Here is a 27,375-nt window from a genome sequence, read left to right as displayed (position 1 = left end):
GACGATGACAACACAGAACACATGCAAGACACATACAGCGTGTCGTGCTCGCCGCCACCCCTCAATCACACACTATCACATCGACCAGCAAGCAGCAAAACGTTCACCACCATCGAAGTACGAAGTACGGAGATGACTCCAATTTTCTCCCAACTCTCCTCTGCTTCCCTTTCTCTTGCCCTCAGTGTGCGTCACAGAAATTAATGTGCCATAGAAAAGTTGAAGGAATAGAAAATCAAATACACAATTGTGATTGAAAATCATGACACTCGCACACACACATGCACACATCACACATACACACGTACAAACGGGTGACATGAATAGGGCGAAATTTTCGTCGCCAACTTGCCGTCTGCGGACGAGCGGGATGCAGCCGGGTGCGCCCACTGACGGACGGACGCAGCAATCAGGACGAATTGGAGCTTAAATGAGGAGCGAGTAAAGGGGGGGGGGGGAGACGGGTGAAGAAGAAATCATGAAACAGACGACGTGCAGACACACAGCCCAGATCCATTGGTGGATGATGCTTGGGACACAGGGCGGGCTGCCGTTCAAGGGAAAACGCATTTGGCAATGAGAAACGGAACGATGATTTATTCCTTTGTGGGAATGTGGACAAGAAGAGATGTGTTTGATGTCCAAAATGTGTCCTTTTTTGTTTTCCAGTTTTTTAACTAACCGTTGACTTCTTCTTTCGACACAATTCCACTTTGCATTAAGGTTTCTTTTTAAATGAAAATAGTGTCATTCTAAGCGCCCAATGTGTGGCCATGCCCACTGTGATCACTCATCAGCTGACACTTTGAAAGGGACAATCGGACCAAACTACCTTTCACTAGCATCCCTAGAGAAATGGGGGAGAACAGTGAGCAACAGATACGGAGGTATGGATATTCGAGCGAACGAAAGCGTGAACACATACAAACACATATTGCTAATGCTTGAAAGTGGTTTGGCAATGAAAATTGATTGAAATCAGGCGGTCATGAAGTTAACGGGTACTATTATTTCTCTTGTCCTAAACTAAAACTTGTCCCTTTTGCAAAACGTATACCTTAAAAGTGCTTCAACTAAATTGCTCCAAAGTCTAAGTTTAACGAGCTTAGAATCGATCTAAATTAATTAGTAACCCGGACGAACCACAGCAAATAATTTGCACCCAGCTGAGTATAGAATTTATCGTATTAATTACTCGCTTTGCACTGCACTCATGGTAACAGCGGACATTCCAGCACATAGGCGCACCCTCAAACACACACACCTTCCACGCAAACAATCGCAATCGGTTCGAAAAGTCACTGCTGCTGCTGCTGCTGCTGCTGCTGCTGCCGGTTGCTGGTGGCAGGTAATTTGGAAATGCTTACATGACCGTTTGTACGCACGCAAACCCACCCATATCTCCGCCATGCGTATGCGTACATAACACGCAATCACTGTAACTAAGGGTTGCTGTTCGTGATTGGAGAGGCAGAAAAAAAAGGATGGAGAAAAACAGAGCACAACGCCAAACTAAACGCTAAAACGATGAATGAGGGAGTCGGTTTCGGGGGTTTGTTAGCATCGGTAGTGAATTTCACTCCGATCATTAGTGCCGAATGAAATGGTTGGCTTCAATCCGGCACTTGTTATCATTCTAATAGACCTGTTCTGCCTGCCACTTCTCTTATCCCTAAGCACGATGGGGCCGATTTTCCATGGAGGCGCATGGTACTTCATGCAAGCCTGCAGCTCTCCCTCTCTCTCTCTGTGTCTCCCTTACACCCATGTTGCGTCCGTGATCGTGATTCGAGACGAATCGTTTCATCATGTGTGAGTGTGATGCGTCCACTACCTTTCGTCAATTCAATGGAATTTGGAGCGATGGAATAGTGTGTGCCGGAGACACACGGGAGGAAAGGATTACATGTACCAGGAGGGCCAGGGCTACCGCTTTTACGCATCCAATTTGAGCTGGCTCCATCGTGCTCGGTGTCGTGTGGCAGCGTTTCCACTTCCCTCGGCGGCCCCCGCGCTTCACCCGTGCCTCAATGAAATTGCGTACAATCAGTGGAAATGATATTTTTCACCCCAATCATATCCCTCTGCTACACCCATTTATCATCACTTAAATTAATTTTATCGGTTGTTTCGGTAGTGCTGCCACAGTTAACACACACCGGGTAGGAAGGATAGGAAACAGGAAGCGACGCCCCTCGACAGGACACTGCATCAGTGAAAGCGACAGTACAAACTTACAGCGAGCAAGCACCGAGAGCCGTCTCGATATAGTTACCCGAGTTGGGTCGTTGAGTAGTGTGCGAGAGCCTCCCACACTGGGTGCGCTGGCTCCGTCCATCCTTATAGGCTCCGTCTGTTAGCAAATTCACTCAAAATAGATCATTGAGAGAGGTGGGAGGGCGAGAAATGGAGGGCACCCCGACGTTCCCCAACTTTCCCCCAGCTTTACATAGGTTATCCTTTGACGCGCGCAAAGCGAACGGCACGGACAATATAAATTGGAATGATCGAAGAGAATTGAAATGGTTGCTAGCGGTCGTCCCGGGCAACTGGCACACTTTGTGTGTCTGCATATGACTTGGAAGCTCCGAACGAGCAGCAGCAGCAGCACCAGAGAAGGAAGCGAACGATTTGCACAGCCACTCGCCACACACACCCATACACAGAGAGGGTGCGGCTTTGGGCTGGTGAAAATTCATTAGAGATTATAGAAATGGAAAATGATTGCAACAGTGTGGCCGTTGCCAGCAACAGTGACGGGACACAGCAGAGATGCAAGCAACAGTCCCGGATTCGAGGGCAGGGATGAGGGCCGTGGTGGCAAGACACTCAAAACCAAGCACCAAGATGGGCGGCACAGCATGGTACTAACGTATCAGAAGACGTCTTTGTTTTCTGGCCTCGGCACGGGTACGGTGGAAGGCTTGGGAGCAATTTTCTTCCAGCGTGGTTTTCCACCAACTTCCAGCCAGGGACGTTGTTGCAGGCTCCCTCCTTCGGGTTCCATTTTTCCCGTTTTCCCTTTTTTCTCTCGCCTTCAAATCTCGAACCTTGTCTCTCGTGTCTTCTTCGTCGACACGAGACACCGAAACCTCCTCGGACGGGGGAAATGACTAACTGTAATGATGATCAGTGGCTGGAGAAAACCGCTACACCAGCCGGGTGCCGTCTTCCACCTCTCTCCCTGCCTGATTGTATGATGATGATTCCATGTTGAGCTAATTTTGCTGATTGAATTTAGGTTCATTTGCTGAAGGGATTTTGCGGGATTGAATTGATGGTGGAGCCGGCACCACAGCAGAGCTTGCGTCTCCCGTCTTTGCTTCATGCGTCTTTGATCGAATTATCGCTCAAGGAGGGAGCAGGAGGCGGCTGCAGCTGCGGTGTGAGCGTGTAGGAGAGAAACACCCCGAACAGACTCTAGCAACAGGATTCACCTGTTGGGCTGCCGGTGTGTTGATTGGATTGCGATGAGTGCCGTAGGGTACTCACATCCATTTCACAGTCCTGCTGCGAAAGAGCTTGTGTGTGTGTGGTGCAGTTTAAAAAAATGGAAAACGTGTTGGAGGGAATGAAGGAAGGTTTTTGCTTCCTGATGCTCTATGTGCCAGCCAAAATACGAGGCAGGGTGGGGGTGTTAGGACGAACTACGGAACCGTAAGAAAGGTAAACAGAGTTAAATTAATTTAACACCACACGGGCGTGTATTGTTTTTGTGTTTGTAAACACATTTTCTGCTAGATTAGATTTGAAAGATGGGTCGTTTTTGTTGCGTTTTTGTTGCTTTGCGAATGTTCTGTCTTGATAGATAAAGAATTGAATTACTGATCGAAAACGATGGAACCATTTCAGTATGAAGCTTTGCCAATTGCATACATTTAGGCGCATTTCGTTCGAAGTTTAATTACGAACGTTTCAGTAAGCACCACAGACAAGAGGATTTCAATTTAATAGAGGAGTACTACCCACCACATTCATACTCCACATCTTCTTACCCAAGCCCAGAACATTGCTTTCCTTCAGTGAGTTCAGTGTAAGCTTCTTAGAAGCAAACGTTCCACGCAACGTTGTTTACTGACGCTCAGTTCTGAATTAAACCCCAGTCTAACAAACACCACTATTAAAGTTATTTTACATTCCTATCGAAGATATTCGAAACAACGCATACAAAATAACCTCCTTCAGTAACTAAGCTCTATACCATCTTGCCTCTTCCATTTTTAAAGTGGCCCACAGCGCATGAAAGGTATGGGGCGAATCCTTCCTGCTTTCCTCATTAGTCGCTAACGAACCAATCATTCAGCAACACAATTTGCGTGCCCCGGAAACAGGAATCGTCCTTCTGCAGGCGCCTCTCTCTCTCTCCTCTTCACGCAGCTGCCAGGAGGGAAAGGTAGGTAAGCGATATACATACACGTACCACCACCAACGCACCACCATTAGAGTGTCGGTTGGTGCGCGCTGGATGCGTGGTTGCGATCGTTATTCGAGGAATTGTTTTGCATTCTTGCGTGGTGTGCCCTTTTTTTGTTGCTTTCTCCTCCAGTGCTCGATGTCATCCCGGGGCCCTTCAACAAGCAGCTGCTGAAAGGGAGCAAAAATACACCGAAACGTGTCGAGCACCAAATTAAAACAAATCAAAATGCGGCCAACGAATAATGACCGTGTTGATTGCCGAAAAAAAACCCCAACCGACCGACAGACTTGACGAAAGAAATAATAAGACAGTCGAGCTGTCTTATTACATGCCTTTACGGGGTGGGACGCACGAGGGGATAAGCGTACAGCTGCGTTAAGCCCTTTGCAAATGGGCACGCAACGGTCTTGGCAACACACATTGTGCAACAATGTGTTACCCCCCGAAACGCACCATCATCGCACCACCGACTGCCCTGCCAAACGATCGTGCACCGTTCGATTGGATCGTGGCCATCAGTCGTGGTCGTTATTTATGAGATCCAGCGACCTGAGCTCAAAGAAGAAGCTCGCGGCTCGCCCCAATAATAACGGTGTGCGTGGTGCTGGAAGGTGCGTTTCGTTTGATTCCTTTCCCCCATTTCGGATTCCTGCCGAATCGTTTTATTTGCGCACCGTATCGATTGAAGGCTGCCGCTTCGTAGGAGTTGTGATGCGAGCGGGAAAGCAATGATTAGCTGTCGATAATGAGAGGCCCTCGCTTCATTGGGCACCACACCGAACCCGATCCCTTTCTCCTTGTTATTTATGCGCTCACTTCTGAGCTGGTGCCTAACAAGCGCCAAAAGAGGCTGCCGAAGAAGAGCTTTTATTTAATCAAAAGATCAGCCAACGAATCGACTGGGGCCAGCAACAAAAAGTGATACGCAGGGTCAGACACACACACACAAAAAGATGGCCAAGAACTAACAAGTCCACGGACAACTTTGGAGCCGAACTCGCAAACAAATCGGAATGTGCAACTGTGCAATTAGAGTGGATCATGCCGATGCCGTCTGCCTTTGGCTCCCTCTGCTCCTTCGCTCTTGCTAAAAGTTGGTCAAGTTTCACGCGCGTTGGCGAAAAGGCGGGCGCGCTTTGCCGTTTTGGAATCGCAGGGGAAATGAATTGTTGCTTAATTTTCCGCCTATTTTCTTTCACAAAGCCTTTCGTAACAGTGCGCGCGGGATGGACGCGTCTCGCCGCTGCTTTGCGGTTGTGCCTGGATAAAGTTCAAGACGCTGAGAGGGAGAGAGAGAGAGAAAGAGAGCGCGCAAACACCAATGTTCCTTTTAATTGGGTCGTAAGATGCACGTGTTCTTGAGCGTTTCTTTTTCGATAACTCACACCAAGCCAATGGAAAAAAAGGAAGAATTTCTTAAATCGATAATACGTCAAGCAGCTTCCAAATGCAGTCTTTCACGCCTTACGGCTCTCCAAAGGCAGCAGAAAATAGCTTTCTCCCCGGCTCCAATTACGTAGATCACACAAAGCGTGTAATAGAAACAGCTAGCACTCCCATTGGCACTCCTGTGACCATTGCCATGAACCGGAAAAGTGGCACCAACAACCGAAACACACTGCAAAAATGTTGATTTATTTTGAGGACATTGGCTGGCCGGGTCCTCCAACGAACCCACGACGTGCGACACTTTCTGTTTGTTGATACAGTCTCCTTTCTCTCACATTCGGTTTGTGTGTATTTTAACCTTTCCCGACCGTTAGTTACATCAAACCGAAACACATATGGAGGTGGAAAAAGAGCTTCAGATTCACTTCCTTACCTCTGCGGCCACCACCGCCGACCGGAGAGCAAAAAGTACCCATCAAGAACAAGTTTTTAATTCCTCTTTTAAACGCTCTCGAGCACAAACATACACACAACACACACACACAGGCGGTATTCGGTCCCTTGTTGGTGGTAAAATACGCGCCTTCGAGAGGAAACAGCTGGAAGCTGGGGAAGCATCGAAATTAGAGTTCCCCGTGGGATTGAACCCTGCACCGGACACCGCATCGGACCACACCAATGCACACACACACATACATGCAAGGACGGACAAACCACGAGGAGAACGAGAGCCACAGGGCAGCTCCGGTTACACCACACCACGGGGCAGGAATCCGTTTGGGGAGAAAAGGGATGAGAGAAAACCAATTACATTTCGTCCACCACATTCGTCGTCTTCGTCTCCGTGTGTTGTAGCACAACGTAACATTTCCGATGCTGCACACACACACACACACGAACCCACACGACTCGGACAACAGCGGACGCAGAGAGGCGGAGCAGCGAGGCGGTTCGAAATTAAGGAATTATCCCTCGTCTAGGAATAACAGGCATAACGAAGACGAGGGAAAGAGCGAGAGAGCGATGCAAACAGAGGGAAAGAAAGAACGAAAAACCGATTCGTAAGTGACAGCTACCGATAGTACCCCCGTCAACCCTCGTCAATTAGAACCCGAACCGGCGAGACGTCAAAATTCACCACGCCATCGAAATTTTCCCTCCCTTCCTGGTCCTCCGGTGCGAGGGGGCTCAAGGGGCAAAGGTAAGGAGAATGGTGGGTCTGCTGCCGCCGCCTGCTTCTCATCTGCAAGCTGGCGTGTACGTGGATGTGTACGTGGTGTCTCCCCGCCCGGTCTTTGGAAAGGGTCGGAAGGCCACCAGAACCAGCCAGCTACATCTTCCACCTCTTCATAACCCGATGACGAGCGAGGACGACTGGGGGGCAAAGAAATTGACTCGATTCCAACCAACCAACGCTTCAGAGACAGTGGGAGAGAGCAAGCCAACAAAAAAAAAAAAACAATAAAAAATTGCACATGATCCAAGGGGGAAACGAAAATGGCGCACAGGAGTGTATAGTTTTTTTAAGGAAATTAAATTTTAACCACCTTTTCCTGCTTTTTTGAACGTTTTCCCCCCCACCATTACACTCCCAGTGATGACGATCGTTCCCATTCTCCTGGGAGTGAATAATTAAATTTGTTCGATCCCGGGAGTGCCCTCGGACTGATTAGAAAAGGGTGTGAGGGTGATATCCCTTGTCAAGGACGTGTCCTGCAACGAGTGTCCTGTTTTTTTTTTTTTTTGTTGCATGGTTGGCTGTTGTTACTGTGTGCTCTCTTTCCCTCTTTTCTGTCGCCCACCCCGTAACGAACGAGTAATTGAAATGCAACGCATGAGCATGTCAATTAAGTGCGCAAAACCCGGAAGGATGAGGGAATGCTGGCGACGGGGGCACGGGCTCAATTGATCGATTGATTGGTTCCATTTTTGTGAAGCCGGGGAGGTAAGTAAGGCGATATCTTGATTGCTTTACGAAACTTTATTACATTTTTTGGGGTGAAATGGGTCTGTTTTTTTTGTTGCGAAACTCACTTCAACATTATATTATTATCTTCTGTTGGGAAAATAAAAGCACCAAATTTATGCAACCCGTATCGATCCGTTCTAAGCAACGGAGCACACTCGCAGCATGTTGTTCCATATCCCAGTGAATGTGCATTTCAACGGATTCGATCAATGGATCCAATATGACATAGTTTTGATCAACAAAACCACACACAACGGGACAGCCGTAGCGAAAAGGCTAGTTGTTTTCCAATTAAGCCAAAATCAAATAACTAACCACTCGTCGTACAACGCCGCTTCCACGGCGGCGGGATATTCGGTTTGCAGGTTTGAAGTTTTTTTTATTTAGCTGCTAGAGTTATGTTTTGATGAGTTGTGGCTCTGCATTCTGATGAGCGATCGTAGGGAAGAGGAGGTACACTTTTTTAGGCGGCATTTTGTTTGCCAGTTGAATCATTCATTTTCTAGCGAAAGTCCGAGAGAATAGAAGCCAATATGTAGAATCAGCAGCAGCAGGGAGTGGCTCAACATTATTTTTATTATTAAAAACCCTCTGTACTGTGAAGCTCATCGCTCTGTTCGCCCGGGCCACGTGGCGTGTCTTTGTAGATTTCATTAAAAAGTAGCTCAACAGATTGTTTTAATTCTTCGTACACTCCCCAACGGTTGCATCTAACGCTCTAGCAGTACACCGAAAGCTCACAGAATGCTTTAAACTAATTTTGTAGCAAACACAGCAACACAGCACCCAACCCGTTTTTCTAAGCTGGACCATCCAAACGCTCATGTCGAGTGCAAGAGAGTTCGTTGTCGAGAGGAATCAAATTAAAAAATTCATAAATTGCATTCGACCCACTGTGGGCGCCGCCGGGCAAGGCAGCCAAAACTGCCAGCCCATCGATATAAAAACAAAACAGCTGCCTCTTCGCCTGGTTCTACGGAAATGCGTGTCGAGTGAGCGTGTGTGCGTGTTTGTTGGCCCGTTTTTCGAGGCCCCCAGATGCAGGAACGGCTCGCGAACTCAAGTGCCCTTAGCCACGTTGCGCGTTAGTGTCAGTCATTCAGCTCAGGCTCGATTTTGGGCCCTTCCCCGTGAGTGTCACCCGAGAGAATGACAAAAAGGCACAATCGGGGAAAATGGGGTGGTGCTGTCCCTCCCCGCGCCTGCTTCATCTAAGCCCGTAACAAGGCGAGAATGTTTAGAGGTCCTTTTGCTGTTGCACACTAATTGGAATAGTCATGCGGAGGGACAGAACACACATACACAGAGACAGGAAGGATCCGCGCGTACAAATGATCGTATTGAACGCTTTCAGCAGCAAAAAAGGCACACCGAACAGTGGCCAACAAACCTTCCAATCGATGGCGTAGCGTGCCCAATGTGTGTGTGTAGTGCTGTTGTTGCCTCACACACTTCCTCCTCTAAGCTCTTATCGTTCGGGGGGTGTCGATTGGGACTTTTTTTCTCCCTCCCGTTGGGGGAGGTGGGTTGCAAGGCGCCACACCAGCGGGCTCCGAAAAGGATGCGGATTAAAACAAAAGATTGATTGAATTTCTCTGACTTCATTTCGGCGCTGCACTCTGCCCTTGCGCCCGCAGATGCAGCAGGGACACAGTGTGTTGAGTGTTTGGCCCGGAAAGAGCTTGCCGCGAACGCCATCGTTTCGGATAACAAGCGGATCCGCGCCATCGGCAGGGCTTGAACATGTTGGACACAACACAGCACACACAAAAACGAGCGAGGATGGAAACTAACGGAAAAGGCGAGCGAACAAAAAAAAAACGACAACAGGGACGCGCGAAAATCCGCAACAACGATAACGCGAAGCCGCGTGGCACAACTATATACAACTAGAACAATTTGTGTTATGCGCTGCCTCGCACTCAGGGCCGCTTCATGAGCCAATTTCTAGAACAAATTTTAGGCAATCCAGGGCGCTACGTGCTACTACGCACCACAACAGGGAGGGGGGAAAACGCCCCGATAAAGCAGACCGACACGGCAGCGAATAGTACAGCCGAGCATAGAACCAATTCAGGGCGAGAGGTGGGTCAGTGATTGATTATGACTAGCCAAACAATTAGGGTAAACCAGATTGGATCTCTTATCCTTCTTCCCCCAACACGTGTGTGTGGGTGGTGGAGCAATAAAAAAAGGAAACACTTCCCAGCATGTGTGTCTGTGTGTGGTGTAGTATTTGTTTTTAGCGACAAAACCATGCGCCAGCCCAGCAGACCGAGCATGCTGTTAGAAATATCGCGTTGACGAAATAATTGAATATTCTAGCTGATAACGAATGCACCCCGATGGTCTTTTTTTAAATATATTTCCCATTTTCATATGTTTCATCGCAGGTGGAGGACTTTTGTGTTGGTGCCATTCTTTCATGTTTAGAAATTTAATCTTGTTTCTGTGGCTTCGATCGCTAATTGAAATCGGTTGCTTTTGTTTTGCAAATTACTTCATTGCTGCAAATTGAATTCCAATTTTAACGTTCAATATTATCGAATATGTCTTAGAACAACGAAACACATAAATGAAAAAAAAAAACATGCATTATCACACATGCAAACTGCTATCACTGCTTAATGGAAGTATAAAACAATCAATGATCAATGGAAAAAGAGGCATGAATAAAACAACTCTTCCTTCTTCTCCTTCAGATTTCAATTATCGCGAACAAAACAGACGACTTGTGATTGCTTTCATTAGTGGAAACTCTTCGATTGTGAGAAAGGAAGGATTGAGAAAAGTTTTGCCAGCAGCGTTTGAACAATTCGCACATCAAAACAGACACGCATAAACTCTTTCCCGCAGCAAATGTAATAAATAATAACAAAAAAGACGAGCACTTTTTCTCTTCCTGGTGCGTACATCCGGCTGATGATTATGCTTTTTTCCATTCGGGTTTGCTTTCGCTACCCCTTATCTCTCGCTTGTTATTAAACGTTTCTCTTATCGACCCACGAAAGCCCGAGGCAAGCCTAGGTGTGCCAGCTAACAAGAACATTCATTATCCTTCGCATGCGTTTGTTCTTGCTCTTCCTTTTTCCTTCACTGTTGCTGTAAGGGAGAAAGGACCCTCTCCTACAAGGCTCCAAGGAAGGAGTTCTTATCGGCGAGCCCTGGAGCACCGCAAAAGGATACAACATCTTGGACCGTTTAATCCCGTTTGTGAAGCAATTAGTGCGCGTCCCGGCACACTTGGCGTGCATTGGAGGTTAGAAGCGAACGGATAAGATTACACTTTCTGCAAGATTTCCTGTTTGCTGTGCAGTCATTAAACTATAGCACAGCCAGCACAACACAAACGCAAAAAAGTGGCAATGCAATAAACATCCTCTCCAACACTCATGCAGTGCGATATCTCTCTAATCCCTCACGAAGAAGATGTGATTTAAAAGCAAAGGTACAGAGTGTGTCTGACCAATTATGCGCACTGCCATATCGCTCTGCAACCAGCCGCCGGCGTGCATTTCTTCCTCTGCAGTAAAAAAAAGCATCGATTTATTTGCTTTACTGCATCGACAAGCCCTTCTGGGGCCCATCAATATCGTACGTGAGCACCCTTCATGGTCATCATCATCATCATCATCATCATCATCATCATCGACATGATCGTGCCACCATCGATATCGAGCGTCGTGAACCCAATAGAAACGATTTGTTACAGCATCGATGCCCGCCCGGTGGCAATGGCACGATGCAGCAGGCCCCAGGTTGAGGTAAGTAATTTAATTAATGTAACCACAAACATCCGTAATTATACACTCATCTTTCCCTCTGCTGTGCTCCCTCGAGCTCCCTTTCTCTCTCATGCATAGCATCATCCCACGCGGGAAGTCAACCGCTGCAACAGTCAAAACCGATGGCTCCAAACAGGCCCCGATACAGGGACGGCATCCTCTCCTGCTCGCCGCGGGCTGAATTGAGACGCAAACCCACAATTTGTGGCTACAATGTTTCAATTTGCAGCCGCCGGTGGCTCAAATTGGGGGTATATTTGCTAATTTGAGCACGTTTCGGATTCGGGGCCCATAAAGCGTGGCCGCTCGGAGGAGCACGCAGGATGAGGCAAAGGAGAAGCATAAAAAAACAGCACAAAATACCCCCCCACACACACACACAGACACTCCAAAGCCCGCGGAACGACTGTGTAATGCTGGGAAGAAGTGCCGGAGCCAGACAGCAGCATGACGGATGAGCGGCGGAAAGAGAATTCGATGCTCATTACGGTGACGGCGAAGTTCACAAACCGTTTCGTTTGTGTGTGAGTGGCTGCAGCAGTCACTCTTCGCTCGATGCAACGGGGCAAAAGGGGAAAAAGGGCGTCCTCTACCCCTTCTGCGCGCAGTGGAGGTTCTTTATCACACTACAGCGGCGTACGATTATAGGACATGGGGGTAAAAGGGAGTGGATTCGATCCAACGTCGAGCTCGATCGCTTATCGCGGGTAACATTGTGCCCCGATTTTATCGCGCAGTTGTACCGAACGCGCGGCACAAGGATAGATAGCGATTGGTTTCAACCGAACATGGCTAATGAGGGATAATTAGCAAAGGCGAAACGGGATAGATTATGCTACGCGATTAACGGCCGGGCAAAAGGGAAGCCCATTTCCGTGGCGTTTGGACAATTTTATGCAACTCAAAGTTGGCGGTATTAGGCACTTTCAATTAGATTGCGAAGACATAGAGGTTGTGCTGTGTGTATCAATTTCCAGGCCCTCTCATTTCATTAGAACCAGCAGTACAAACGCCAAGCGATATGATCAAAAAGTCATTAATTTTGTTGGATCTTGCTGCTCTCACTGCTTTCCAGAAAGAAAAAAAAAAACAAACTGCTCTGTTAATTAGTACAATGTGAACTACATTTCCAATCCCCTCCGTTTCATTTGTCAAATTAAGCAACATTTCGAACGGATATCGCCCTTTTACGCCGTTCACCGTCCGCGTACAACCTTCGCGGCTGCAGCGCGGAACCTTAAGAACCACCGGCGGGTTTTCCAGTTTGTTTGCTGAACCTCTCCCGGTGCCCTTTACACGTCATCGTTTATCTCTCACGGTCCTCTGGCTCTGGCCAGCCGGCTGCTCGCAACTGCATCGAGCCAACGGCCGCCCCCAGAAAACCGGTCCCAATCCCCCAAAGTCGAGTCTGCATTTTCACAACTTGTTCACAACGTGCACCCACACACACACACTCACACACCCTGCAGCCGTAACCGGGCGAAAGGGTCAAGACGCGAGAGCGTCAGCCCAAGACAGTCCCGTTCATTAAGCGTGCACTGATTAGAGCTGTTTTAATTTGCGCAATACGCTTCGACGTGTTTCGTGTGTTCTCCTTTCCGTCCGCGTGCGAACGAAACGCCGTCGACGTAGAGAGAACGACATCAACACACACACACACACACACACAGCATACTAGAAGAGAAGGGTGGCAGAAACAGGAACGAAGAAAACAAACGAGTGGAAATAAAAGGTCTCTCGCCTTCCGAAAACCCTTTGAGGATTTTGGTGTGGGGAGCGAAGTGGGACGCGATACATTGTAGCATCATTAGCGGGCAAGGGCAGCGATGTATGCAGTGCGGACGCCCCCAGGGTCGTCCGATTGCGATCATATCGCGGAACCTCGAGATCGATCGAATCGAAAAGCTTCCCCCCCTGGAAGACGGGAAGGTGAAATATGATGGCAATCGAAATATGGTGCTGCTGCTGAAGATGTGTCTGCTGCAGGACCATTGATTGATGGCAGAGGAACGCTAAGGAACCAGGACGAGCGCGAGCAGTTTAAGCCATCATTAGCGAAGGTGCCTGTACTGCTGCTGCTGCTGGATTGATTCGCTGCTATATTTTCCTTATCTGGCCCTTCGGGGCAAAGATGCAACGATGCAACAAATGTTCAAAAACTCGCAATTGCAACACCCAGAGACACACAGTTTCAGCTAATGAAGGAAAGGACACACAAGCGGCCTCACCGTGGCCCCTGGAGTTCGCATAAATATATTGATTTCGCATTGCGTCGTGAGTGTGGTATGCAATTTGCCCATTCTCTTCTTGTTCCCGCGCCCGGTTTGGTGTGTGCATCGCTACTCACCTAATCGCTACTGATTACGAAACATTGTTCATGTCCAATGTTCGTAATTGGTAGATGCGAGACCATTGTGTGTTTGTATGTGTTTGTTGCGTTTAGGTTAAAGGCGAAATGCAACGCGCCACTCTCCACACGCGATTTACACACAGAGGCATTTGCAACATTTGCGCACCGGTAATAAAAGTCTTCTGCACGTTTGCGTGCGTGTGTGAAAGAAACAGGGAGAGCGAGAGGGAGAAAGAGCGAGAGCGGCACAGCCAAGAATCAATAAAAGCAATGTGCAATTAGGGATTGCATTGTTGCTTGACGGGCCCGGGGACTTGATGAGCGCCGTTTGTGTGTTTTTGTTGCGACGAAGAGCTCCAATATCTCGGTGCCGTCGCGCGCGCGCTAATGAACCGCCGGCCCGGTTGCACCGAAAAAAAAGCGGGCCGAAAGAACAAAACGAAGGGTGCAAAACCGGGGAAGGGCACAATAAACATCTTGATTTGAGAACTTCGGTGGCGGCGGTGGCACTCGAGGACAGGATTCAAATTAGGCACAAGTCTTGATGTGTTTTTTTTTTTTGTTCGTTCCTTCCGGTCCCTCCATCGAGCATGTGCCCCTGGTGTGTGTGTATGAGAGCCTTTTTTGTCACGCGAGTATCCTTTTTGACATCATTAGTGACAGTGTCGTTGCGAACATCATTAACCTTCACTGTGTGTGCGTGGTTTGGGGTTAGGTAGGTAGGTTAGGGTAAGAGCAGGGGAGAATGTAAGATGAGAAAATCGGAAATTTTTGGTCTAATTTTGCCTGCTGTTGTATTCGACCAAGCAGGAGTCGTTGCAATTAAATTTGATTCAAAAGAATGTTAGAGCTTCTTCAAACATAATGCATTAATGATCTTTGATCGTTTGCAGATGAAACATGAAAAGATTATTAATGTTTCAACAGCAAAGGTTATACTGTATTGCTGCAATTACAATAAATTGAACCAAGATGACGCGTAAGAGCGCTTGATGTTCCTTTGGTTCTTTATCAAATTTTTTCATTTAACACTTAAACATAACTAGAACGTTCCACTAATTTCTAATAAACAAGATCCGATCGTGAACAGCATTATCCACCAAAACCCTGTATGTAGCTGCTTGATTGAACGTGTAGTCGCGATGTTTAGGCAATAATACCAAACAACAACACAAAAAAAACCTAACCTAAAAATAAGGGTTCAGCTGGCACTCACCTGCACACACACGCACACGGCGTTGGCGAGAAGGTCTAGTATGAATCATTTCGCCATCCGTTTCCGCAAGTTCAACGGTAGTAAAGCGCCTCCCGAAGAAAGGGCGGTCAACCTCCAACACCCACCCAAATGGAGGCAGGAGCACGGGCAGTGCTGCATGGTGGAGGGGGGGGGGGGAGGAAAAGGGTGCTAATCGAGCTGACGATGGGCTCAAACGAGCGTAAATGGTGCAGGATGCGGCAATTGGGGAGCCCCGAGGAACGAAGCCCTGAAAGCGCCCGCCTCGCACAACGATTGACACTTCAACCCCTGGGGGAGAACGTACACATCCGAGGCATACACATAGAATGTGAGTCAACGTGTGTTTGTGTGTGAAACGGGGAGTTCCTGCACGCACGCAATAACGTGCTAGTTTCGTTCGCATGCCGCCTTGGTCTGGGTTTTGTTGGTGGGACACTAGACACACGCACCTCATACGAACTCACCGACGACTCGTGGTTCAACGGTGACGATCCTAAGAACGTACCAAGACGTACTGGTAAGCTTGAATGCATTGAAAAGTTTATGGAACAAAGACGACAGCCAAATTGTGGACAGGAAACAATCATTTGAAATTGAAAATCTATCCGAAGATGGACTTTATGGCACAAAAGAAACATCCAAATGCAATATCTTGGAATGCTGCAGACCGCACCAAAGCAATAAGCTTTTATATAATTAATATTGCCCATTTCACATCGTTCCCAAAATCCCTTAAGACCCATTCCGAAAGCCTTCCCGAAAATGTTGGAAGTTAATTTAGCCAAAACTTTTCAACTCACTCTTCCGGCTGCGTCCACCCGCCGGCTAGGACCAAATGTACCACTGCTGGCGGGCTTAAGGCTAGGTCGTCACTAGGCAGCAGCGGCGGCGCCGGCGGCAGTGCCACAGCAAACTCGTTTCATCTATATGCTCATGTTGCTGTTGCTGCCAATGCTTTTGCTGCTGCTGCTGTGGATGCATGTGGGTGGCGGTTCCCCTTCGCTTCCATTACCATTACCATCACCACCAGTGCACGAGAGGGATGGGGCACCCCTATAGGCACCCGGGGACCCGGCCGCTACACCCGAAGTGAGTGAGTTTCTAATTGACATTTTCTTAATTAAATTAGCAGTATTATGATTCAATTACTCAGAGCAACGGCAGAGCCAGGGCTGTTTCTCATGCGCTGCGGAAGATTGAGAAACGATCCAGTGCTCATGAAGGGCACGACGCTGCATGCAGCGGGGTGGACCGCGCGTGGGGTTTCCTTTTGCAATATAGTCCCCCCCTCCCCTGCGGCTCTTCCCCACCGCTGCGTTGCGTGTGTGTGTGGGTCCCCCCAGAGTGATGTGAGCTTTGGCTTTAGCAAATTAGAAAACGAAAAGGCAACCCGAAAGCGGATCGGGATTAGTGCGAAAGCACGCAAACACGTACGACCAGCACTGCACATACAGCAGTAGCAGTGAGAGAGAGCAGCAGCAGCAGTAGCAGAAAGGTTCAAGCAACCCGTTTTTAAGACGTACAAGAATCAATCTTCTTGGCCTACGATCGGGATGGGTGGTTGTATTTCTTTCCCTCCTTTTTTTTCCTCCCTGCACAATATTGACGCACGAGTTGCTCAAATAATTCCTAAAAGCGTCACGTGTCGGATGGAATTGAAACGTTGCAGCAGCAGCAGCAGCAATAGTTGTTCTTGTTGTATTGCACACTCACACACAGAGAGAGAGATGCCGTAATCAAATCATTGTCTATCTTTCAGCCGCACGCGACCACCAAAAATAAGGGGGAAGAAGAGAAGGGAACCGAAATAAAACTCCATTTCCCCCCCGGTCGAACTGGCGGCCGACTGGTTTTGGCACAATTCCGCAATTAGCTTGATGCAGTAATAAACTAACAAAACGGGGTGGACTGCACCATGAACAAGCAATGGCAGATCTCTCTCGCTCGCCCGGCAAGCAGCTGGAATGTGCAAGCGAGGCTTGTATCGTGTCCGGGGGGATGATGATGTTGCCCCCTTCCCCTTGCGATGTTGGAATTGGAAAGACGGCACTTATTCTCGTTTGTGAAATTGCTCATAAAAAGTGTTCCTTCCTGAAGTGAAGACGAAGGCACCACGACCCGAAGAATGTGTTTTATACATGCATTTGGAAAGCCGTTCGTACGCATCAGTGTGTTGCTTTGTCCGTAGCACTTAGCTTTAATTATATATTTATGCTGAGACACATAAACAAGTGTTCAATGCAAATGCCAAGCGAAACCACAAGGAGGGGAGCAGGAAAAGCAGAAATACATTTCCAACCGAGCGAAGCTCAGCTTTCGTACAGGAACATAAATCGGAGCTGCAAAGACGTAAAAGAAATCCTTCTTCGAATTCTTGGCTCGCACCGTGTGTGGGTATCATGTTTCCACCTTCACAAAAATGGGAAAGAAAACACCTTTTTTACGGTAGACAAAAACCCTCCGTGTTGTGGTTAGACAATGGGTGAGTGGGGAGCAGAATTTTTAAGCCACAAGACGCGTGCACTTGTGAGGATTCGATTTTGGAAGTTTTAAATCGCCACCACGCAACGTTTTTTCGAAAGAACCCCTCTGGCCTTGATTGTATGACACGCGTGCAGACATGTTTTTATGTTTGGTGTTATGCAGAGATTTTTTTTGTGGTGTTTTAAGACGATTGCAATAGAAAAGAGAGAAAGCCTAACCCTCCAACACTGTATTGAATTACCAAACACTCAAAGGAAAAGAGGCTTAGCTTGGAACAATGTCTGAATGTATTCAACTAAAACAATCTCTTTCCAATAGTTTAAACTTAAACAGCTACTAACCTGGAGTAGTCGGCTTTGCAGAGTATCATGCCGCTGCGCGTGTAGCAACTGGAACCGATATCAGCCAGCATCGCACCGCAGCAGGAACACTTCAAGCAGGAGTTGTGCCAATATCGGTCCAGCGCGTGCAGAAAGAAGCGTTCCGTGATTTTGCCTGCGTTTGGGGGAAACGGGGGTGAAACGATCAAACAATTAGTCACGACTGCTAGCGGGCACCACTTTTCCCGACCCCTTTCCTGAGCCACCCCTTCCACACCTACCTCCACATCCGGCGCAGTGTTTCACCGGTCCACCGCCGTTGCCGCTGTTCATCTGATGGAATCCCTGCTGCCCGTCCATCTGGCTGACCATCGAGTTTGGACCGCCGCCACCACCGCCACCGCCACCGCCACCACCACCGCCGCCGCCACCCCCACCGTGCCCATTATGGTGCGGGGTTAGCTGCGGGTAGCTGCCGGCATTGTCCGGGCTGGGCGAGTGTGGCGAGGACAGATCCGAGTACGGATGGTAGTGGGGATTCATTGCTATTGAGGCGGCCAGCTTGACGGATTTTGGCTGACGCGTTTGTCGTAACGGCGTGTTGGACGGCCGCGACAACGCACACGCACACGGGTGGGTGGGTAAGGTAAAAAAGAAGAACTACACGGACACACGGACACACGAGGATTTTCCCGTCGAATGGGAAGCAGATTTACGCTTTTCACTTTTCTGTTTTTTCTTCTTTGCACTGTTTTCGTTCACTTATCGGAAGAAGCAGTTGATGCACTTGATTCGACACCACAGTACAGACACACAAACAGTTGTAGTTAGAGATTTCGGTTCGAGGTTTTTACACTCATTTGCACAGGTTTTATTCTTGATTCACAACACATTGAATTGGCCACTCTTCTACGTTTCTGCAGTTTTCACCTACGAGTCTGAAAGAGAGATAATACAAATATTATTAAACGGGTCATCCACTTCGGTGTAGGTGTTTGGATGCACAACGGTCTACTCTTCCCTGTCTCTTTGTTAAACTCCCCGCTGCAAAACTACAAACGCTTCATTCATGGCAATGAAATCACGCTTTACGAAACAAAACAAAAAACTGCTAAACACACAGAGCCGCTGTGTAAACTGCAAGCCCACTCCAAACACCAAACGGACCGTGTGTGTTCATCAGCGAGCACACCCCATTGACGACGCTCGTCCGCCCGACAATCGAACTTATCGTCACTAAAACCACCAACAGTAAGAAAAGTGCAAACAGCAGATAAATGCAACCTCGACGACGACCGACCACGACGACCGACGTTGCAGCGGCAGCAAACAACAGCTGCTTCGAATGCACTTTTTCCCCCTCAACTTCGCTGCATTCGCAAAACTATAGCTCACTTCCGTTCCATTTCTTATCGAATCGAATGGGTATGAAGCGGTCAAAAAGAAGAAGAAGCAGACAGAGAAAGGGAGCGAGCGAGAGAGAACTGGACAAGTAAGACTGAACGAGCAAATAAAGAAGATAAAACGCGTTTTATCGTGGCGCGTTAGGTTAGGTCTGCTCGCCCTTGCGCTGAAAGATTGCGAGTAGACGACGAACCTTTTCTGTTTCCCTGACTGACTTCAGACAGTAGTAGCAAGAGGGGAAGGACCTTTCGCAAAAGTTTTGTTATCAATGTTTAATGTGCGCGATGATGGGCCCAGTTTCCAAATCCACACTCGGTCCATTTTGGAACCGATTAACCTTATGTTGGAAATCGCGCATCTCTCTCATCCCCGAGCCCTCCTCCCCACCACCCGCACGGTCTGATAAGATACAATTTATTATTTCCTGCACCCGATGGGAGTACTTGCCATCCACTGTTTGTCTAATTGGCGCATTGTTTTCCTGGCTATTTATTTTACTATTTGATTCGCGATCCGCGTTCGTTTCGTTTCGTGTCGTCCCAAAAGTCCCCCGGACGACGGGCAAACCAATGCAGTAGGAATGGTTCGGGTTTTTTTGTACAGTTTCTACCGGATTTAAGCCCTGCTCACGCTAACCGGGTGCCTATTATTTTATTGTGTGTCCCCTCCACAGCTCTAGCTTTCCTGGCCTTGCAACGCTTATCTTGATTCTCATTAAAATCATATAAATATTTTCCTCAATCTGCTGCTCACACGACACTTTTTAGGGTTCTGGAAAGCGGCCCTACTCTCTCTCGCTTCACTTCACCTCGCGTTTCACCTAGCTATTGCTGGGGTTTGTGTTAACAATTATTTTTAATTAAACAGTAGTACTTACAGCAATCGGAAATCTGTCGTTTGTATTGGAACGTGAGAATGTTTGCTCGAATGAACCAGACGAGCATTTAACTATCGTTCAGCGTCAGTGGGTAAAATACGTTAAGCATTTAGAGCTAGTTTTAATCGATCTTTTTAATGGGTTTGCTTGTTAAACTATTTTTCAACAGCCGATCTGTGTACACATATTACACCAACATTGCACATGGACGTTTTGCCACAGTTTCACACAAAAATAGACACCAATTTCACCAACACCTTCACTTGTCGCGCTTCCGACACCACAATGAACGACCAGACGTTTGCAAATATAACTTTATTTCTTTTGCACAATTTCACACTTTACACTTTACGTCACCACGCAATTGCTTTCCGAGACACGACACAACCACACACCTAATCACACACATTAAGAAGCACTGTTTGCCGCCTCTTTCACTGCACTTGCACACACCTTCTTGCACTTGCAGGCGAGACAGTTGGTGACGATTTTTCGATGCCCAAGCGACGTCGTCACACAAGCACAAGCAACAAATAGCCTCTTTCGGTTGCTGGAAGCGTGATCGACGACGTTCTCTTTTTCCTGGAAGCGGGATGACAAAGACGAGAAGAAAGGTTTAAAAGAAAATACACACAATTAGTACCAAAGGGGGTAAAGCGGTAGACAAAGTGAAGGGGATAAAAACGATCTTTCGGTGTTCGTGAACTACAACAAGCGCTGCGAAGGAGTGGAAATAAAAGAAGATAAATAAATATGTTGAAGGGACATTAAAAACGTCGTCCCCTCGTCTACGATATGACGCGGACGCAAATGGTGGCAAGAGCGCAAAGGGAAAATAAAATTTTGGAAACGACTCAACACCAAAACTATCCGAACTGCATTGCCGTGCAGCCGTGTCTTTGCCGATAAGAGGAGCGCGTTGGGATGAAAACAAAAGCCCGAAAAATATTCCATTTTCAACGCCTCGGCGTCCTCCTCCATCACATGCTGTGCCCGTTTCAGATTTTATTGTTTCCAAGGATGCAGAGCACTGTAAAAGTTATCACCAAACGTTTGGTACCCCATTAATGAGGGACCGATTTATTGGCTTTACCGTTTTGCCTCACAAATGAGCAATAAAATAATTGAATTAAAGAAATCCCCGACCAGGTAGGCAACTAATGAAATGAAGGGAAAATCCCCAAAAAATCCCAGAAAATAAAACAAGCCTGATGGGTCGAATGTCCTTACGAGCTACGACGACGACGACGACTACGTGTGTTTGAAGAATTTTCCCAAAACTGCTGCCAACACCGCCAGGATCCCGAAAAGCTGATGCGTTTGCGTTCGTTGTCGTACGGCAACTGAAACGTCAACAGCCCCAGCGTTCGTGCTGACGAGTTTTCCCAAAAAACCGCGTGGCCCTATACGCACGCACCGCCGCGCAAGGGGGTGTGTGTGTGTGTGTGTGTGATGGGTGGTGCAATGTGGGTGCGATGGTGGAGACGGGGGATATTCCCCATCAGCCAGAACGGGAAAACGGCGAAACAGAATGCGTCGATTGTGCGCCCTACGCTGATGTGGCGAGAAGTGAGAGACAAGTTCATCTCACGCGCCCAACAAACGCAAGCTCACTCCGTCTCACTACGCATGGTAACTCAGTTTGATGGCACTCTCTCTCTCTCTCTCTTTGCTTGCCCACACTAAGTGAATGTATGAGTGTGAGAGAGAGAAAGGGAGCGTTAACGCATTTGCTCTTTCTCTCACGAGTAGTGAGAGCATCGACTCTCACACGGTGAGATGAGCAGCATGTTGCTCGATAGCGCGCGCATTTATGTTTCTATGCTGCTGTTGGAATGTGTGGACAAAACCGTTCATGTTGTCCTTTTTATTGCGTTTCATAGTGTGCGAGCGAGTGGTTGCGATTGTATTGGAAGCATTGCACACCAGGTGTGAGCGAATGGTAGGGTTTGCCTTGCTATTGCAGTTAGCAAGGGTGAGGTACGGAAAGGGGCTGTTGATAGAAACGGTGTTGTTGGACGTTTCTCGTAGTTACTGAGACCGACCGCGTGCACAACAGCCGTCGGGAAACGCACCAAACGGAAGCGGTGCAAGGGTGATGGTAGAAATAATTGGAAAAGGATTAGGTTTAATGCAATATTTATTTTCGACACAAATGATGGTAGGATTTATATTTAATTACATCTTTTACTTGAGGATTACTCAAGAACTATAAATTGCATTAATTCACAAGAACGTTCAATTTTGAATTTTGACACTCTTATTCGTTTAAATGCTCATCACATTTAAGCACATTTCAATACTCTACAAAGTCTTGAGAGGTATTCAACTGAATAATAACGCTATTTCATCTGTGATTTTAAGCATACGTACTTGGACCCTTCGTCTAGGCCAAATTGCATTTCAATCGCGTAGCCCCCCCCCCCCCCCCACACAATCAAATGTGAGTGCCCTTTTTATCGATTACGCGCGTGCACTCCCCCTCTTGCTGTAATAAAAATGCATCTTTCCAACAAACAAACCCTCCAGCCGCCTCCTCTCCGCTAGCCACAAAAGCAATCGTCATCAAACCCTACCGCACACACACACACACACACACAAACATATTCCATATCCCGGCACACAATATACCAAATCGGCGCACACGGCACAGAGCCACAGAGCACACACAATCCAAAGTAACCGCCACCTCGGAACCTTTCTTCCGCGCACAAACATACGAGAAGGGAGTAGGGGGTGGATGTGGGGGGGGGGGGGGGGACGCTCGTTAGTGTGTATGAGCAATGTTGTTAGCTAAAGGAGAGAAATGGCCAATTAGCGAATGGATTTTCCTCCCAAGCCGCCCCCCCCCCCCCCCTCGACTTGTGCGCGCTTCTCAATACGAGCTGACGGAGTGTCGGGAAAACACGCACACATTCGCGCAAAAAAGGGACAGAGAGAGAGAAGGGAAGAGAAGGGGAGAGAGAGAGGGGAGGCATGACGGCGGCACACGACTTAGGGCGCACTTCAATTCCAACGCCGAGATTGGTTTTCGAAAAAAAGCTTTTTTTATATATGCACAGGGGTGTTGTTTTGTTTTTGTCTTTGTTTTTGTTGGGGCCATGGAACACCGAGTCGAATTTTCTTTTCTTTTTTCTTATCACACCACACACACATACGCTGGTACTGGAATTCGTTTTTCCTATCCCCAATTAAAGGGAATGTGTAAGCGTCTCGGGCGAGCATAGAGCACAGACGCACGCATTTACACACAAGGGAAGTAACAAAAACACACCAAACCAACAAGAGATTATCAAACACACACAAACACACATACACAGACAGCCACTTTCGTATAGATCGTTATCGGCAAGCAATTAATGGGATGAAGAGGGAAAGGCCCTCCCCGACCAAGCAAGAACAAAATAAATCATTCAGCACGCTGTGGCCGGCTGACTCACGCGGATCACTCTCTTTAATGAACACACACACAAACACACTGCAAACACCAAACCACACGAGAGAGAAAACAATCCCCGTTTCAAAATGATGAAAATATTAATTTTCTAAATGGCCTACTTTAATCGCGCGTCACACCACAAAATCAAACACACACGCCCTCTCCCCCCATTCCAAGCTACGGAAGAGTGGTGGTGTCACCACCGAGGGGATAAGGCGGAAAAGAAGAAAGTGCGAAAGAAATCAAACAAGAACCGTGGCCTACTGTATGCAAAAAAGCAGCGTCGTTCTTTTAATTATCATTTACACTCTCCACGCAAAGTGCAATCGCATTTAGCGTGTCCCACCCAATCAAACCCCCCCTCGAAAAAGGATGTGTAAAACATGGCCAATAAAAGTGAACGATCTTTTTTGTTTTTTGGCGATGGGGAAATTAAGATGGATTAGGCTGTTTTTTTTTCTTCTACCGCAAAGGGGGGTTTATGGGGAGGAACACATGCGCCAGCTCGTCGCGGCGCGAACTAGAGACATTCATCATCATCAGTATCATCATCACCATCATTTTCTACACAACTTTCACACACACTGGGCAGAGAGAAAGAGAGGGCTAAATGGTTCTATCGAAAAGCAGAAGCAAATGAACAAATTCGATGTCAAACAGAAGCCTGCCGTCGTTGCCTCAAATACAACAAAACAACAACAGCAAAAAAACACACACAAGACCGCACATAGCACCAGACAGATAGCAGACACACAACACACACACATAAACGCAGGAACATCGTAGCATCCCGTATCACAAAACAGCCGGCAACCAACAGCAGCAACAGCACCAGCAGCAGCAGTAATGAGTGAGGATTTTAATTAAATTAATTAAAGCATTTTGGTTTTTTCACTCGCGTCTTCTTCCTCTCGCTCTCTTGCTCTCTCTTTTCTTGCGCTTGTGTGCGCGCGCGTTTCCATCTCCGACGACGTTTCCCACCCTTCGTACCGGCTTTTCACATCCCATCACCCTTCGCTTCACCCCTCTCGCTTTCCCCTTGTGCCGTGTAGCCCTTTCGCATAACAAATTGTGCAGCAGCACGTTTGCCATTTTTTTGTGTCTGCTCGGTTTGGCTGCTGCTGCTGCTGCTCCCGCGGTCTGCTCTTCTTTTCTCTGAGATTTGTCTTGGTTCGTTCTTGGTGTGTGCGTGTTTTTTTTTTGTGCCGTCTTTTGTGTGCCATTTTGATCTTGCGAGGAGGCATTGCGATCTGAGCGCGCGAGAAAAACGAGCGCGCGAACTCACAAAACTCCGACACACGGCGCGTCTTCGTGAAGGGACAGAGACTAGCTGCACATACACACGCACGCACGCACGCACACACTTTCAAGCGCACCGCTCTCCCCGCACACACGCAAACACACACAGGAAACACACAGGGACGAAGAAGGACTCGCTTTCGATGTGTGTGCGAAAACGGAAAAGGGCAACGGAGAGCAGCAAAAAAGGGAGGCCATGGATTCGTTCTTTCTCTTTTGCACAGGCACAGCACACAGTCCAGGACGCTCCTCTCTCTCTCTCTTTCTCTCGCACACGCACAGAGTCACAACAGATATCGCAGCAGACCGTCGTGTGTTCGGTCGATTTGTTCGCACAACTCATCATCATCGTCCGCTTCAACCGTTAATCACTCTGCGTGGTTCTTCTGTTGATTCGCTTGTTGTTTTTTTTTTGTTTCATTCTTTCTTTGGGGTAGGAAATTTGAGCAAAAGCAATAAGCACAGGGTCTCACAAAACTAGGGAAGACATTTAAAAGCGACCGAAAGATGGACTTTTAGTACGATTTGTACGAACGTTTTCAAAAGGGTAACACTAGCAACAGCACAGCCACAACACAGTAGTCACCAACAACATTAAAGGCAGAACTTTAGACGTTCTATATTAGCCTTTGTTTTGCGCCGTACGAAACCGACACCAACACTCTCTATTTGTTTTGTTACAGTGCTTCCACACACAAAGCACAAGCAGGGATCATTGGTCTGAAAGCACGCCGCTCTGGCCCGTTATCCACAACCACCAGCGGAAGAATTTCTGTTTCGATTTCTGTCACCACACACAAGCACACCGAAATAAACGGAAGCAGAATTTGCCTCAAAAACTAACCGATACAGCACCACCGAACGCACACGGAAACACCTACCGGAGCTGAATGATGTTGGCGGAGCAGAAGAACACCAAAAACCTAAACCGACGGTTACTTTGGGCTACACACACGACAAACGTATGCGGTTGGATGTATTCGAAAGCGGACAAACGCGCGGCACTCCTCCCGAGGGCAGAATCGTCTTTGCACGACCGTGGCTGCGAGTGAACTGAGAGCCGGGTGAGCGTAAAACTCGTCTCGAACCGTCGGGCTCTCTCGTTCGCTCACCGTTTGGCACCGGCCGTTGCCAACGACAACCGCGGAGAGTGCGTGCAAGGTGGTGCAAGCGAGAAGCAACGAATCCCTTCTCTCGCTCATTCATTCACACGACGGCAAACCGAATTCCATTCCCCATTGCTCTCCAGCGCGCGCGCTCTCTCTCTCTCGCTCTTCTTTCGTACGGCGTTTGCCCTTTCCACGGTGCGTCGCGTTGTGCTGTCGCTAATGCCGTCATTAGAAGTAAGAAAAAAAGGGGAAAACAAATAAAAACCGCGTGGAAATTTAAGATATCTTCGTTGCGTGCTCTCTCTCTTTCGTGTCGTTGCTTTTACCCATTTGTTGGGGAGCGTTCCCTCACTGCTTTGTCTTGATCTTGCCTGAACATAAACACTACGGCTACGCTGTCGCTGTTGCTATAGTTGCCATAGAAATGGCAGGAAAACAATCACCCCCACTACCACCACCACCGACCCAACCACCCCAGTGGGGTGGATGTCCTAACGGTGCACAAAAGTTCGCGCCTGGTAAGCGGAACATTCTTGGTCCGGCATTCGATCGAAATTCGAACTGCCCCTCCCCGGCAAAACCGGTCCATGGTAGAAGGGTGGTAGGGTCCCGAAATGTCTACAAACACCCAATTACCACCAAAACGACGCACCACCCCCCACCACCCGGGGAAATGGGTCCAGGCACGTATTCCGTTCTCCCCAATAAGAAGCTGCCCCTTCCCTGTAGACACACACGCACGCACTCAGACCGCGCTTACTTCAAATTAATAAAACATTCTTCGACTCCTTTCCGAACCCGCTCCGGCATCCGCTGTTTCGCTCTGGCCTTCTCCCTTCGCACTAAAACTCACCCCTCCTGTGGGCACACACACACACACAAACACCCGTACACCCCATTAGAAGCCGGTCTGCGTCCTTGCATCCTAATTCTCCAACACCGACACCGTAATGAACGAACTTCGAACGATCCCTGGACCGCCACCCGAAAAGGGCTTTTCCCTTGCCCACCCCCGGACTTTTCCACCATTTACGGTACTGGCTGGCCGGAAAATCACCCCCCACACCGGTCAACATTCCATCATTCAGCCCATTTTCTCTCGCTCACTCTCTCTCTCTTTCCGATTTCCACCTCGTCTCTCCCACCGAGCAACCATCCATTTGCCAGTAAAAGGAAAACTGTGCAGCGGGAAAACGCGACTGGAAAGCGATTAGAGTTGCCGCTTTCCTTCTCTCTACCTTCCCTTTCGCTCGCCGCCTCCCCTCCGCATCGTGAAAGAAAATCCTAGCGAGGGAA

General features: G+C 48.1%; 1 protein-coding gene across 5 annotated transcripts in view; it reads right to left on the bottom strand.

Moving 5' to 3' along the window:
- LOC3291599 (LIM domain transcription factor LMO4) overlaps positions 1-27,375 on the bottom strand; it is a 173,479-nt gene that overhangs the window by 8,142 nt on the left and 137,962 nt on the right. Inside the window, exons 1-4 of one of the 5 annotated variants that reach the window (XM_061655165.1) lie at positions 25,815-26,043; positions 20,233-20,814; positions 18,233-18,889; positions 17,973-18,126 (exon numbers count right to left, since the gene is read on the bottom strand). In XM_061655165.1, coding sequence (XP_061511149.1) covers positions 17,973-18,126; positions 18,233-18,494 — 416 coding nt within the window. In that variant the 5' untranslated portion in view covers positions 18,495-18,889; positions 20,233-20,814; positions 25,815-26,043. Of the gene's footprint in view, positions 1-17,972; positions 18,127-18,232; positions 18,890-20,232; positions 20,815-21,462; positions 21,661-25,814; positions 26,044-27,375 lie in introns of those variants that run through there. The other 4 variants (XM_061655163.1, XM_061655166.1, XM_061655164.1 and 1 more) reach the window with 4 other exon arrangements.

This window comes from Anopheles gambiae, chromosome 3 (genome assembly GCF_943734735.2).
Source record: "Anopheles gambiae chromosome 3, idAnoGambNW_F1_1, whole genome shotgun sequence".
NCBI classification, from domain to species: domain Eukaryota; kingdom Metazoa; phylum Arthropoda; class Insecta; order Diptera; family Culicidae; genus Anopheles; species Anopheles gambiae.
This window is presented reverse-complemented; position numbering and strand designations above follow the sequence as displayed.